The 16,258-nt window shown below is 40.1% G+C and overlaps 1 protein-coding gene across 1 annotated transcript; it reads left to right on the top strand.

Annotated features, from left to right (window-relative positions):
• Nucleotides 1-7,697: 7,697 nt before the first annotated feature.
• On the top strand, nt 7,698-15,266 carry nr4a2a (nuclear receptor subfamily 4, group A, member 2a). Its single transcript, XM_005918247.3, has 8 exons — nt 7,698-7,862; nt 8,342-8,446; nt 8,631-9,502; nt 9,953-10,082; nt 10,270-10,433; nt 10,814-11,016; nt 11,184-11,362; nt 11,490-15,266. The coding sequence occupies exons 3-8, from the start codon at nt 8,633-8,635 to the stop codon at nt 11,744-11,746; spliced, it is 1,803 nt and encodes a 600-aa protein (XP_005918309.1). The 5' UTR covers nt 7,698-7,862; nt 8,342-8,446; nt 8,631-8,632; the 3' UTR covers nt 11,747-15,266.
• Nucleotides 15,267-16,258: the final 992 nt, after the last annotated feature.

Genomic DNA, 16,258 nt, shown 5'->3' with positions numbered 1-16,258 from the left:
TTATGCAACATCAGGATGGAGAATACCCATTTGCAGTTGCAAACAGAGGCTGAACAAGACTCTGCCATGAAAAATCCTTTCGGAAAGCTCCTCACAGAAAATATTGTGCTGGTACTGTAAGAAAAAACTGGGATTTATTTGTTTTTATTACTTTTGCCTGTAAAACCCCGATACAGATCCCTGTACACGAGGGAAAATTGGATTTTTTTTTTCTTTTTTTTACTAAAGAAGTTGGACCAGAAAATATTGGGAACCAGGATAAGGTGGGATTTTCCTGTTTTTTTTTCTCAGTGTCAATAAATCCCAGATTTAAAAACAAACACACCTGTGCTGTTTACACCTCAATACTGTCTCTTAAAATTTACTTACAGGGGCAGGATGGTGTGCATGGGTTTAATTTAAAATTATCCCCAGTGTCCAAATGTACATGTCACCCAAATGTGACCCAAATGACCTGTTGATGTGTTTTTAATACGGCTATGAGCCTTTCCAGGCTTTGCATAAACATATAGCCCACCTATTTCAAGGCAGACTTGTGATAGAGATTATTATTATTATTAGGGGTAATCCTGCTTTTATGCATTTTTTAGGCTGGTTTATTGTAACACTAGAATTGCAGTCAGATCAATGATTGTAAAGATATTTAAAGGATTTTTAAAGCTTTTTCTTACAATAAGAAAAAATGTAAAAGTATATAGCAGCACTTTTTACGGCATACAGAAACTTATGCAAATACATTCAGAATTTTAAAAAAGGGTAAATCAATCTGACTATGAGGTTGTAATGAGCAGTTAGGACCCCTTAAACAATCACTTGTTGGATTTTATCTCATCCCTCTGATTCCCCTGAGTCCTCTCGATGGGGTTCTTCTTCTATCTGTTCAGTCCCCCTTTTACCTGTTCAGCCACCTTCACATGCAACACTCAGGCCTATAGCATCCATGCAAAAGAAATCCAGCCATCCATTTCATTGTCATATGACTCCAGGGGACAGTACACATTAATAAATGTGTTTCATTATTATGCATATGTCTTTATATTCCTTGTGATGGATTTAGGAAAAAGAAGCCATGTATTTTCTGTGACAAAGCTGTCAGACACCATCAAACAATAAAAAACAATACATCACATGCTTATTTATATTCCACTCCCAATAACATTTCAAAATAGTGTCTTTCGAGATTAATCACAGAATCTGCATGTGGCGAGCAGACGGACAACGCTGAGACAAGTTAACAAGTAAACTTGACTAATTGCAAGACTGATGATGATGATGATGATAGAGCTGGATTATCTAAAATAAGCAAAGCAGAAGAAGACAAATGGCATTCGCTCTCAAGTTCACTGCAACTGTGAGACACGTCCACATTATGGAGGCACCATCAACCATTTGTTAGAAATAATATGCAGCAGGTAATAGTGAACAGAATGGAAACTAACTTTTGCTTAGTCACCTGCTGTTAATGAACACGTTTAAGGTCTGTGCAACACCGAGTGAAATTAAGTTACAAGTACCATCTTTAAATCCACGTTGAAATTTTATTCAACAAACGCAATCTGAAGCATCCTTTTTATACTAATAAGACTTTGTTAACAACACTACTCATTGCTTTGCAACACTGAATCTCACATGTTTTTTTTTCTCTATTCTGTCAGTGCAGTAGGGCCATAAAATGAAAACAAGCCGCCTCCTTGCACTGACAGCGGTTCCCATTACTGCTACCTCCTCCTGTAATGCCCAGATACAGCTCAGTTGGTGAGCAACAGAAAAAAAAGAAGAAAAATCAGCAACGAGCTTTGCGGTGTACAGTGGCCTAAGCAATCCATTGCTTAAACAAACTGCATACTGCAGGCGTTGTGTGGTAGGTAAATTGCACATGGAATTTATGGATTGGAACTTTTCTTAGGTTGCACAAACTCCAAAGTCTTAATAAAAGAAATGGTAGATGGTAGAAAGTAATTAAGTACATTTACACAATTACTGTATTTAAAAAGAAATGTGAGGGACTTGTAATCTGCCTGCTTTAACAGGAGAAATGATATTTTTATTCCACTATGCAGACTTTACAGTCATAGTTTCTTATTACCTGTACATAAAACACTCCATAAACTTGTAAAATATAATACATAGTTAGTGTTAGCTCTTCAATATACTGGAAATCTCTCCTGGGGTCTGTCTCACCTTTTTCCCTATGACAGTTAGTATAGGCTCCAGAGCCCCTGAACTGGACAGGTAGATGGGTGGATAGTTAGTTCCCAAATATTTGACATTAAAAAAAAAAACAGCATCTGAATGTCTTTGCAGGTTTTCCATCATCCAGGTTATAATAATTTATGTGCTCAAAAAGAAACCAACTGGACTTATTTAGGAAATCAGAGTCTTCCTCTGTTCTCAAATGAGTCCCAGGTATTTAACCCACAGTGGGGTTGTCTTCTTGGTGAAAAATAGATGTCTCAATTATCTGTATATAGAAACTTAGCTTGCTACTTTTTTGTTACTCATAAGTGCTTGTTCAATACATAACTGTGTTCACTTTGAAAAACAAACAAAATATAAATTTAAAAGAAAAACTATAGCTGATAGTTAATAATGACACACTTAAGTGGTCACAAACTTACACAGTGCAGCGGTGAGTGGTTTGATGATACGATGCCACATTTTCAGTGTTTCCCACATGTTGTGCATGTATCTGAGATGTTGTGCTGAGACTCAGGCAATTTAAAGAGGTAGAGTGCGCGGTTATGAGATTTAAATGCTAAATGCTTCGTGCACACTGAACTAAAAAATCTTCAAGCTCAACACCGCATTTCTTTTGTTCCTCAGGAATACATCCACCAAATATGATGAACAGTCATGGAGAAATGCAGAGAGACTCATATACAGAGATACATTCGCTTAGTAGTAAGACTAAAAATATACATTGTACTTGTTAACTGATAATGGTACTTTTACTTTTTCTTCCACAGCTATCTGAATACTTCTTTATCACTCGATACATGACTAATGCAGCCTTTCCTGTTTGTGGAGAAACAGGTCTGCCTCCTCACAACACAGTTTGGACGGTTCATGGCAAACTGAACCCATGAGAGGAAAAATCCTCTCCTCCAGCTACTTAGAGGGGAAAGCCTTCCAGCTTATGCAAAGCTTTATCCAATTCCCTCATTATCCATTCTAGGACACTTTGGTGGGGCCGAAATGGAATCGCAGCAAATTCCAGTACACAAAGAAATCTGCCGCACTGTCTGGCCTATCGGAAGAGCGTGCCTGTGAAAACTGTAAAATCTAATCAAACCTCAAACGGATCGGATGGAATAAAAAATTGTTTGAAGCAGAGCGCATATGCTTATTAGTGATCTACAAAAATAAATGATCTGGGTTTGTTACTTTTAAGGCAAGAGTAATCAACGCTTTATATCAATGATCTTTTAAAAGTCCAATAGCCAGTGGCACTGACATGGTATATAGGAGTCTTTAAGGTCCACATTCATAACTATTAGAAAGAAATTCACTTTACAATATTTAGCGTCCTCTCAACCTTTCATAATTCAGATATATTATTAATCAAAGAAACTGACAAAGAAACTAATGGTTTGTCTGATTTTCACTGGGGCACAATCCAGCCAGCAATTGATTGTGAAACCAGGGACACCTGCAGCTTCGGAATACATTTTCACTTTCAGGAGGATTGAAAAAAAAGAAAAAAAAACCCAGCACCACGAGGAAATATTGCCCCACCACATGAATATGCAGGGAATTGATACCAGCAGTGTCATTACTAATGTTGCTGCCAATTACAGAGCATGTCATGACACTGTGATTCATGAATATTCATCGTTGACTGATATAGACAGCAGCAGTATGCAGAGGCTTCTATTCCCATTTTACTGTCTCATTGTGAATGGTGAACAGGTACCTCCATCATGCCATGGAGGAGCCTTCCAGCTGCAAGACAAGCTGTTCCATAAGGCATTGCTAGTTAACAGTGTGTTATATAAAGGTGTATAAAAGTGATGAAGTGCACCCTGGCTCTAAAGAGCAGGCATTAAAGCATATTAAGTAGACATTTAAGCTTGTAAAGTGGGAATCTAGAAATGGAAAGAAGACACTGAGCAAAGGGATGCCTTCAGGGTCTGGCTGTTCAATTCTCAGAAAGTTTGATACCTGCCAGTGCTTTGAGATGAAATGAGGTTTGTAGAAGCGACCGGGAGATTTTGCAAACTATCTAGGCTGCAGTTTAAGGAGAACGGCGCAACTTCTTTTCTAATTTAAATCCAATTTCACAAAAAAAGACAATGCAATTTAAAGATGGCGCGACGATTAGGTCTTTAAGAAGTGGAAGCCTCTTTCTCAGTTCCCACTTATTCTTAATTTGAGTAGCTTATGTGCTCAATACAATAATGAGAAAGTGGTGTTTCATGGAGTTTTCACAATTTTCTGCAACTTCACATGCTGCATAGTGTTAGAGGGAAACGGTGTTGTTATTCTGTAGGTTATTTCATAAACAAACATATGTCATATCTAATATGATTGCTAAGAAGCAAAAGAAATTCATCTTGTTAAACGGTAAATGTGGGACGACTTATGCCAAAGCAATAACCATCTACAACAAAAGTGTCATTTGCATGTTACAAACAGCTCAGGAAGTGTTGATTCTTAAGTAAAAATAGCACAAAAAAGGTAAAAAATGTTCAGTCCAATTAAGTTATTCCATGCCCAAGAAAGTATTGAACAAAACTGCTGATATTGATGATAATTGTACCTATTGTCCCTATATTTTATTTTGCTGCTTAAATTAAAACACATAATCGTATTTGAGAGCTGACCTTGTTTTGCATGAAAAATCTTCTTCTGTTAAATCTTTTATTATAGCTGACCTGTAAATGTTGTGCAGTAAAACAGTACAGTGTTCTCCACTGCAGCTGGCAGTAAGAAATAAGTATGCATGTAAGTCAGAATTTTACTACAGTACTTTAGTAAATGCACTTTGTTTCCTTCCGCTTCACATAAATGCTTCACTTGTTAAACACTTGTAGAAGAGTAGCCTGTACTTTTCATTGTGCTAAAATGCCATGTACTTCTTTTGCAGGTATCTGAACACATATTTCACTGCTGAAAATGACCACTTTTTTTTTATCCTCTTTATTAACCAATCACAGCAGCAAAGCTGTAATGTATTATACTGAAATGCAAATGTTGTTAATAAAGCTCTTAAAATGTGTCAAATGGAGCTGCACAGTATCTGAGAAGACTGCACCACATGGTCAGTTTGGTCCATACCTGAAATCCATCTACTATATGTGAACATTACATCTCCAGAGAAGGGGAAAAGGAATAGACTATATCAAATCGCCCAAAAAAAATAGTGAAGAATACTTGCTGGAGGTAAAGACGTTAATTTGAACCGACTTGTCAAAAGGGATTAAAACAAAAAAATTGACTCTGAAGTTTCTTTGCGCTGGGCCTGTTGCTAATAACAACCACACTCATGATGGAGACCAGCGAATCAAGTGGGGCTCACTGTTCGCATCCCTCCTCGCACTCAGGGTCGAATCCCCGGGGAGCTGGCAGACCCTGGTCTCACTGTAACTGAGACTCATATGGTATCCTTTGACCTTGAGATGACGAGAGTGTCTCTTCTACTAATAAAACGCATTTCCCACAGAGTTTTCGATTGCACCCGGGGAGAAATTAATAATGGGGGCTCCCACGGTGATAAAAGAGAGAGAGAGAGAGAGAGTCAAAGCTACACATTCTGGCATTTCTACAAACAAACCTAAACATATAATCTTCCGTATGATTACAACTAACCCGTTAGATTCACATCAGACTGCCAATTAACTGTGCACACAAATAGGAAGTTAATTACTCTTCGGTAAAACGGCCAATTAAACGCTAACCGAGCTTAATTTTAAATGGAAAATTGTTACCAGTCAATAAAAACCAAGCGGCGTCCTGTCATCAGCGTTTTAAGTCAAAATAGTTTTTGTGTTTTTTGTGGAGGTTGGTCACATATTCCACTTTATGTAAATATATTTACATGGCTGTAGGATAACTGTTGTTTAATGAGCCGAAATCATGATGACACAAGACTGGGTCAGTACAATGTGAAAAGCGCCATAATCTATGCAAAAGGAACAATATTTTACTTCCGGATATCCACAGTTCAGTGTGGGGAAACTGTAATTTACAAATCCCGTCTTATAGTCCACCTGAAAACGACTGGGCGTGACCACACAGTCTTAATGGGGTTAGGTTAATTAAAAGGTTAATTGTAAGAAACAGGAGCTTTGTGATGTATGGCTGGCGAACAATAGTGTCCTCTAGAGGTGAGTGTAACCATGATATACAGTTTTCTTTCCCCCACCCCTCTTCTTGCGCACTCTTATTGTGTGTGCTGTGAGTACGGGGCAGTACATAAAACAGCTTCAAGACTGATGGTTGTTCTGTGGTTCATGTAATAAAGCAGCAGTCCAACAGCAATAACATATGATGCTGCATGCGGCGAGATCCTGCTGTAGCGTGTGGAGCCACATCTCTGCGAATGCACTTTCTGCTCGCTCTCTTGGGCCTGGTTCCCAAGCCTGCGTACATCTAGAAAGATTTAGGCCAACTCGACTGGCTACAAGGTGTTGGTGTAAGATTAGGCGAAGATCAGTTATTCCATCGCTGCAGAACAATAAGGCCAGCAGATTATTTTGGCGACCGCGTCAACTTGAGCGTTTTCTGCGTCACTCTTATTCTGCGCGCTGCTATCACGTTTCCCTGTTTTGGGTCCCCCATGACAACTGGCTACAGGCCCGCTAATTATCCCCCCTTCCTCCTACAGAAGCGCTCTCTCTCGCGCGCACACACACACGCGCGCTACCAGCGCTATGAATAGGCAGCCCACCTCGCAGACCCCACCCCATCTGAGGTCTAAATTTGGAACACAATTGAAATAGCCTACAGAAATCCTGTCAGAAGATAACAAAGAATAATATTGACCCCTGCTTCATTAGGGCTATTTCATACAACTACAGTGAGTCTAGCATTGTGACGTTGTGACATAACTGTGCCTTATATGTGTCCCGGTGTACACTCATCTTAATTTCACATTCAAATACCGACAACCAGGCCATGCATAAACTCAGTGCTAGTAAGGAGACGTGTTTCCACTTAGGGGTGTGTGTACGTTTGTTTTAATGCCACAAAAATACACCGCACACTTGGCTACATATTGGCCTGCTGCAACCTTGGAGTGTACCTTCATTTTTTTTGGAGTAGTGCATGGTAGTAAATGAACTTTCCCCGATTGTAAATACTATTCCCGCATGCCAGAACAGTGAGGAAAACAACAGTGACAGCACCAGTCCATCGGAAACGTGCATCATTTACTTTAGAGATTTGTGGCAAATACATCGAAATCATATCACATAGACTCATGTCAGCTTAAAACAAGCATGACGTAAGCCCTGTGCAAACACCAAGGTGTCTGAACTGAGTTTAGGTGGGTTTATCCTCCACTACATCTCTGCTAATGTCCATGTGGGAAGCAACACAGAACACATACCACAAGACAAACATACTCACCAGAAAAATTGGGGCTTGAGAAAGCTCCCGAGGAGATTGGTCCGCGTCGATGTCGACGCCGATGACGTTGCGCACTGAAACACGTGGGCCAGGGTATCTAGAGCTCACATAAACAAAGCCACATTGGCCAGACTGGATAGTCGAAGCTCGTGTCGCTGTTGGTGCGCGGACTCACTTCCCTGCTTGGCATTGCTTGTACCTACGCTCGTGATTTGGAGCTTTTACTAAAATTGATGAATACCACCTACATGCTTATCGCATGGACAGAAAGTCACGATCCTGATGTGAAAGAGGTAAGATTCATTCATTCTTTTCTTGCAACATAATCTCCGAATTCGCTCGTCCTGTCCGGCTTCTCCGAGGCATTGAAATCTTTTTTTTAAAATCTAAGTCTTTTTTCTATCCTTAAATTGAAATTACACGCAATTAAGTTTGACTGAGACTATTCAGATGTGACTGTCATTTAATGCCACATTTCAGCTTTCTGCTTTTTAGACAAGTTTTTACTAGTGTCAAGTGCGCAAAGTTGGTCTGTTCACGTCGAACCAGCATCTTAACAAAAGAAAAGAAATACTTGTGGTTTGGTTTCTATAGCATGTTGTTCATATTCATTAGAACACTGAATAAAATGTTGTAACATGCTCTGCACGTTTGGAAACGGGGTATGGTTTGCGCGCAAATAGACTTATCCTTAACCAATGTGTGATCTCTCCTTTTAGAGAGATTGTTTTATTGTATAATCTAGTAACTCCAAAGCTTTGTGTTTTATTAGGGGAAGAACCAGAACAGAGTCGCATTCTTCTATCCCGACACCCACACAACAGCTCCTGACATTACCCATTTCAAGTGTCACCGGAAAACTGTCAGAAGACTTGAGGTAGGATGTGAAACATTTATGTGTTAAAGTTTTATTTTTACCTGAAATCCCACACTTGTTTAAATTAGTGTAGTTTTTGCTGTGGACATTTCATATAATTTTACATTGATATATAAAACTTTCCCTCTCCGTTTAAACATTTATGTGAAAAATTCTAATTTGTTTGCACCCGTCTGGTTTTCAGCCATGCCCTGCGTTCAGGCTCAGTATGGATCATCACCTCAAGGAGCCAGTCCAGCTTCCCAGAGCTACAGCTACCACACCGCAGGAGAATACAGCTGCGACTTCTTAACACCCGAATTTGTTAAGTTTAGCATGGACTTGACCAACACTGAGATCACAGCTACTACTTCTCTACCAAGTTTCAGTACATTCATGGACAACTATAACACCAGTTACGACGTTAAACCGCCCTGTCTCTATCAGATGCCCCACTCCGGAGAGCAGTCCTCTATCAAAGTGGAGGACATTCAGATGCACAGTTACCATCAGCAGAGCCACCTGCCACCCCAGTCTGAGGAAATGATGGCTCACTCTGGGCCTATGTATTTCAAACCCTCCTCGCCTCACGCCCCAAGTACGCCAAACTTCCAGGTTCAGCCTAATCACATGTGGGAGGACCCTGGCTCCCTCCACAGTTTCCACCAGAACTATGTTGCGGCCACGTCTCATATGATAGACCAGCGCAAGAATCCGGTGTCAAGGCTTTCGCTCTTCTCCTTCAAACAGTCCCCGCCCGGTACTCCTGTTTCCAGCTGTCAGATGCGGTTCGACGGGCCGCTGCACGTGTCCATGAACCACGACAACCCGGGCGCACACCGCGGCCCGGACGGCCAGAGTTTTGCGGTGCCCAGCGCTATACGGAAACAGTCTGGCCTGGCCTTTCCTCACTCGCTGCAGCTCAGCCACGGGCACCAGCTGATGGACAGCCAAGTGCCATCGCCCCCGTCCCGAGGATCTCCGTCAAACGAAGGTCTGTGTGCGGTATGTGGGGACAACGCAGCCTGCCAACATTATGGAGTGAGAACCTGCGAGGGTTGCAAAGGATTTTTCAAGGTGGGCTGAAATGACAGCGACAATGAATGCGTGTTACTGTTTTTTACGTCAGCGAGACATTCTGTCATTATTATTCACAGCGCAGTGTGTTAAATGCTGCTCAGTTACTTAAAAACCAAATAAATCAAAGGCAACACAATAACACTAAACCCGACTTTAATACAAGTGTGAGTGCGCGTACAAAAAAGAACCACATGGCAGTCATACTTGTCCACACAGACGTGACATCGAATGAAAAGAAATAATAACCAACACCACTAATGCGTATTTGCTGAGCTTCTCTTATTATTATTGGTTCATACAGCACAATTCAAAACATTCAATATAAATTATATTATATTGTTTTCATCCTTGCATTTCCCCTTCAAGTTGTGCGTCAGAATTGTGTAACCTTGGAAATGGGCCCGAAAGTTGACTGTGTGGTTTTTTTCCCCCTCTCTCTCTTTTCAGCGCACAGTACAGAAAAATGCAAAATACGTGTGTTTAGCAAATAAAAACTGTCCTGTTGACAAACGCCGAAGAAACCGTTGCCAGTTCTGCCGTTTCCAGAAGTGCCTTGTCGTCGGAATGGTGAGAGAAGGTACGTTTGGGCTATGCATTCAATTATTTCTGTCCCGGTGGTTAATATTTTTCATCTGACACACTGGGAAACGTGCGTAATGCAGTACTGGGTTGTGAATTTATCCACTAATAGGTATTTACGCACACCAGCTGGAGTTTGTATATTGATGATTTATCTAAATCACATATCTTTATATATTTTGCAGTTGTCCGAACGGACAATCTAAAAGGTCGAAGAGGACGCCTACCATCCAAACCCAAAAGTCCCCAAGAGCCTTCCCCTCCCTCGCCGCCGGTCAGCCTCATAAGCGCACTTGTTAGGGCCCATGTGGACTCCAATCCCTCCATGTCCGCTTTAGACTACTCCAGAGTAAGTGACTCGAATAATCCCAGAAATAAAAAGTCACACACTCACAGAACATTTGGGGGAAAAAAAGAGTTAAATATTATTCAGAGAAAGCAGATAAAACCAGACTGGCGACCCCTTTAATTTAGTCCTGCTTTAGGACTAAATATATTACCCTGAAAGTTTTCTGTAATACATCGCTGAATTCCAAACTTTGCCAGCCTTTTAATGTGACATATTTTAAGTGAGCTGCACTGAGATGCAGAACTTAATAAAAAGGAGACATGAATTCAACGGTTAAAAAAAAGAAATCTTTCTCTCCTTCTTGGAAATGGGCATTTGCAATTTCACGGATTATATATTTTAAAGGACCTCATTAAGGCGCTGTTTAAATTAAATTCCAGTTCCAGGCTAACCCTGACTACCAAATGACTGGAGACAACACTCAGCATATCCAGCAGTTCTATGATCTCCTGACGGGCTCCATGGAGATCATCCGAGGCTGGGCGGAGAAGATCCCTGGCTTTTCTGATCTACCGAAGCAAGATCAAGATCTCCTCTTTGAATCCGCCTTCCTTGAACTTTTTGTCCTACGGCTGGCATACAGGTGAGACTGAGTAATTACTAAATAAAACAATTTAGGCTTTAGATAATCATCAGTCCCTCCTTCAAGCTTCATTGCTTTTGGCTTTATTAGCCGCCCAATAATTAGAAGGCTCTTGAATCCACATTTATTACCAAGCATAATTAATGACATTTTGTTAATAACTGCAGGTCCAACCCAGTGGAAGGAAAGCTTATTTTTTGTAATGGAGTGGTTTTACACAGACTACAGTGCGTCCGTGGATTTGGAGAGTGGGTAGACGCCATCGTGGAGTTTTCTTCCAACTTGCAGAGTATGAATATAGACATCTCAGCTTTTTCCTGCATCGCAGCACTGGCCATGGTAACAGGTGAGTAAAGGCGACGGTGCATTTATGAACACTGGATGGTTCACAACGCTTATGAAAAATGAGAGGGTTGACGTATCATAGATTATTTATCCGTGCCTGTTTTTTCTTTGTTAATTGTATTTTTCAGAGCGACACGGACTTAAGGAACCCAAGAGAGTCGAGGATCTCCAAAACAAGATCGTCAACTGCCTCAAAGATCAAGTGACATTCAATGGCGGCGGCTTGAATCGTCCCAACTACTTGTCAAAACTCTTAGGAAAGCTCCCAGAACTGCGCACACTCTGTACCCAAGGTCTGCAGCGTATCTTTTACCTAAAGCTAGAGGACCTAGTCCCTCCGCCAGCAATAATTGACAAACTTTTCCTCGACACCCTACCTTTCTGAGTCTGACTCAATGGCGAACCTCAAAGAACTTCCAAAAGACTATTTGTGTCAGACTTGACCGATTTTTAAAGTTGTTATTTCTGAATATTTGCAAGCTCCATATGCTAACAGAACAACCACATTATGAATATGAATTCGTGAAACAGTAACACGAGGGGGAAAAAAGACAAAGTCTAATGGCTGTGCGGGCCTTGATTTTTCCCCCTTTTCTCTCTTTTGTTTGTGCCAAACAACTGAATTATCACTGGTCAATGCTCTCCGGTGGACAAACTGTCAGCAAATTTAACTTGGTCTTGCAATCATTTACTGTTTGTTTAACCTCGGCTCTACTGATTCAGCATACTCAGATGTAATATATTCCATTTATATAGAAATATATAAACCCACGCACACACACTGTATATTATGATAGATTATGTGATGCCTCCAATGCATCGGTTTATAACATGTGTAAAAAGTTTGTTATAATGAAAATATTTAATTTTCTTTTCTCTTTTGACTCGTGCCTATGTGTTTCTGACAGGATCCCAAAAGCATCCAGAAAAGACAACGCATGATTTAGTTTCTTTTTTTCCCCTCCCACCCCTTTTCCTTTTTCTTTTATAGGCACTTGCTGAGGTGATGTCTATATATAATATATACCGGACACTATGTAGTCTGCTAGATTTGATACTGATTCGTAGTTATGGCACTCCTTTTATGTATGACGCATATGTGGAAAAATATTTCATCTGTATAGAAAATGAGGGACCCATGGTGTTTGTAAAACTGTCAGACATTCCTTGTTTGTATGTGCTGTAAGTATTGTTGCTGTTGAATATAAACGTTTCTATATATTTATTATTTCTATTGCCAAGAGCTACACTAAGCATGGTGCAATTTAAACGATTTCAAACCATCCAAGTTTCATGCTGAGCACGTTGTCTATGTTTTATGTCTTATAAGCGTCTAGCTAGTTATAATTTAACACGTTTTGGAACTGAAAAATCCCATCTTATATGAAGAGGTCCATGAGTGTGTGATATAGGCCTACATCTTTGGCATCATGGTGTACTTACAACTTCTGTGACGCATTTGGTGCCGAATTCAAAAAACTTTAGAGAGAAAGAAATATTTAATGTTTACAAATAAAACTTTTAAATCGATCCTTTGCTAAACACTTTCTCTGAAATTTATTCTTCAAATTCAGACTTTTCCAATCCCCAAGAGAGAGCGAGACACACGAGAAATGATGCATTTTCTCATAACTTCTTCACTGAATTCTCAGTTTTGTGGAAGCTGTTGCGATCAGCGCTCAGGCTCGATTGCGCAAAAAAACCCAAACGTTTTTTATAAGGACACCACAATAATAATAATTTCTGTTATCATCCTGTTTAAAAAACGTGACAGGATGCGATGAGATATTTAGTTCAAGCTAAGGGAGTAAGTCGTTGCATTAAAAGATGAAATATTCGTAAAGGCGGGCCCATTTTAATTGGATTTGGATTTTTAAATTTGACAAAAATATGAATCTTTACAGAGGCGCATATTAACGACTTCACAATTTTAAGCTTTCATTTTCCGACTCTATTGAGCTCATATTTCATTTATCCAAATTCAATTTAACCCACTTACATTTTAGGAGTTCTAAAGTGTCGCCATGCGTGCAGGTGTGTATTTCCAATTATTTCTAATATTTTAACAAATAAAGGTGACAATTTTATTAGTCTATCCTTTGCCGATAAAAGATTTCCTCCCTTTTCTAATGTCGCTGTCTAACTAAAGAAGCGATGCAACAGATTAAACGTAGGAATTTAAATTGAACATAAAAAACAATTTCTCGAACGACTGCTTAAATGAGAACATCGGAATTCATCTTATAATTCATCTGTTCTTTGCTGATGTAGCGCGGATGATTATAAAACTTTAACTTTGTGGATCTCGACTTTCCTCGTTACCAAAAAAGGTGATTAAAAATGTAATGACGCGCTTTATATTATCCCAGTCTGTGTACAAGCTGATTTTCTTTTCCTTTTGCGCTTCCGCTCCACTGACCTTTTATAATTTAAAATCAGACTTTTAACCTATCCTACCGACAAGTCAGATCAGAGCTAGAACTAAACAGTTTTACAGTCGGCAGTTTTCTGGCATAAAAAAATCCGTCTAAATGCAACTTGCCATTACAAATAAGAAGAAAAAGGCGTTCGAAAAGCTTTCTGAGAGGTGAAACCCGGTTTGAGCACAGGTAGCGCAGGCTCGCATTTCGCGTTCCAGCGCTCCAGTTGTCTGTGAAATTTAAGTGAAGAGACATATGATGATGCACAAACAGGAAACCTTTACTGCGTCGTTGTGCGGCATTTTTTTTTTTTTTGCAAACCGAGGCCGATGTTTTGTGAAAATACGATACCCAGTTGGTTTTTAATAGTTTAGTAATACGCCAGCTTTTACCGACAACCTCCCACAAACCCCCCGGGAATGAAGTTCCGCGCCTCTTATTTCTTCTACATCCTCCCCCTTCCGCTGTATCAGCCATTAAAGTACACAGGTAAAAACGTCCCTATGTAGGCTGTATCCTTTAATCCAGTGCGCTGATTAATCTCACGCAACTGCGGTGAAGATTTTTTGTGAGATGTCGCTGCACATCACATCTGCATATTGTGAACTGCACAAGTAGAAATACAAGTCATTTAGAAATGTATACAAAACGGCTGTGATTAGCTTGAACAAAGTGAGGCAGGGCCGCTGTCACTAAGCCTTTCCTTCAGTCTATCAGGAGGGAGAAGTGACGCGAGGCTTTGAGGCATGTCTGGGACTTATCCACAACGATTCCACATTTATCACATGATCAAGATGAAGGGAACAGCTTATTTTGAGAGATATTAGCAGCAGGCAATAAATTGTCTAAATAATTACATCGTCACTGTAAAGTGCTAATTCCAAGGCAAATTGGGATTGTGCTCAGAACCAGTTTGCTGACATTTAGCAGATCTGTTGAAAGGGTGCATTACAATGTCACAAGTTTCCTCTATTGACTCTAAGTACAGTTAGGTTTTATACATGTCTATCTCAATACAATAAAACATGACACATGTAGCCAACACTTCTGTCACTGTTTGTGCATGATTATATATATGCTGCAAGACTTTGAGTCTCAATTTATTAAGTGCCTAATTTCTTCCCCACTCTTGGACACCAGCGAAAGGTTAGGCATGATTGTGTGAGCACAAGTTGGTCTACAAGAAAGAAAAGAAAATCATTTTTCACTTTTACAGTCTTGTGTTGAGCCCCTGAACACAGAACAACAACGAAAGCCAGCAGGTGGAGGTGGCCGTCTCCCAAGAACAAAGCCCGCATATCTGCCTCTAAGTGCTCATACACAAGGTGAGAAAGACATCGAATTAAAAATCTCTCAGTCTTAGAAGAGACACGAACTCCGCACACTGTGGCAGTCTTGCATTTGGTTGCACGCTCACCTGTACACTGTGGTGATGCTGACAGGTTCACGTGTGTTGTATGTGGTGGATTTAAAGTGTTGTCAGTCAGTTGTAGGTATTTAATCTGAAAATCATTTTCCACTGTCAACTGCTTTTATTCATATTATTTTAATCAGGAAGCCAAAATGTGTTAATTAACAGCTAGATCATTGCATCACTTGATACCTGAAGTGGGAGAAAACCACACCGTGCATCTTTGCAGTATATGAGAACTTAGTAGACATCTAAAGAGCAGGCATTGCTTTTGCTGAAACTGCATTTAGATGGAGAAGAACTACACTGTTTTTAAAGTGCAGAACCAACAAGTAGCAATCAGCGGCAGTCAGAAGGAGATAAGGAAGAATAATTATAAGGATGCATGAATACATCTGATACAAACTTCTGTGCAAAACAGTACAAAAGTGGCAGCCTACACGCTGCCCACTGTCTGCTCTCTTGGGATACAGCAAGTGAGCTTTGGTCACAGTATTTATTTTCTCTGGCCTAGCTAAAACAAAGCCACGTGCAAAATGACTTTTTAAAACTCTTTTTGTCTTTTATAGTTGCCAATGAAAGTCATTTTGAGGTACAAAGGGAGATGAAAGCTTGTGAAGTGGATCTATATGTCTGCACACCACATGGCAGTCTTTATTACCTGGATCTGGCCATTTAAACAACATTCACTGCCTTTTCGACAGCCTTTTTCGGCATCTTTTCGTTCATTCACTGCATCCACTCTTCCCTCAACCTCGGCATCAATTTCTTTCGTGTTACCTTTCCCTCTGTTTAGGCAGCGAAGCACTTTGCTGTGGGAGCCTGCAGTAAAACATGTTGATTACACAACTTATGAATCTCATGAGTCCTGCCGACTATTGCTCTAAACAAAATGAATGAATAATGAGTTGAAAGATGGCCCTTTGGATAAGACTGTCTATAGTTATATTACTGTGACTATTTGATTTACCATATTGAAATGCTGATGATTGTCCAATAAATAATGCAAAAAGCTGATTTCCGAGCGGCGAGGCAGGAAAAGAAATCCACCTTGCATATAGATGGA

This window comes from Haplochromis burtoni, unplaced genomic scaffold (assembly GCF_018398535.1).
Source record: "Haplochromis burtoni strain Fernald_Lab_line unplaced genomic scaffold, NCSU_Asbu1 Contig_29, whole genome shotgun sequence".
NCBI classification, from domain to species: domain Eukaryota; kingdom Metazoa; phylum Chordata; class Actinopteri; order Cichliformes; family Cichlidae; genus Haplochromis; species Haplochromis burtoni.
The sequence above is the reverse complement of the archived record's forward strand: the minus strand, read 5'-3'. Positions and strand labels throughout refer to the sequence as shown.

Bases quoted from the DNA above. Each gene is read 5' to 3' on its own strand.
- nr4a2a (XM_005918247.3), top strand. From the start codon at position 8,633: ATGCCCTGCGTTCAGGCTCAGTATGGATCATCACCTCAAGGAGCCAGT. The intron at 9,503-9,952 runs GTGGGCTGAAAT...CTCTCTTTTCAG, and splicing joins GTTGCAAAGGATTTTTCAAG to CGCACAGTACAGAAAAATGC. The intron at 11,017-11,183 runs GTGAGACTGAGT...TAATAACTGCAG, and splicing joins GTCCTACGGCTGGCATACAG to GTCCAACCCAGTGGAAGGAA.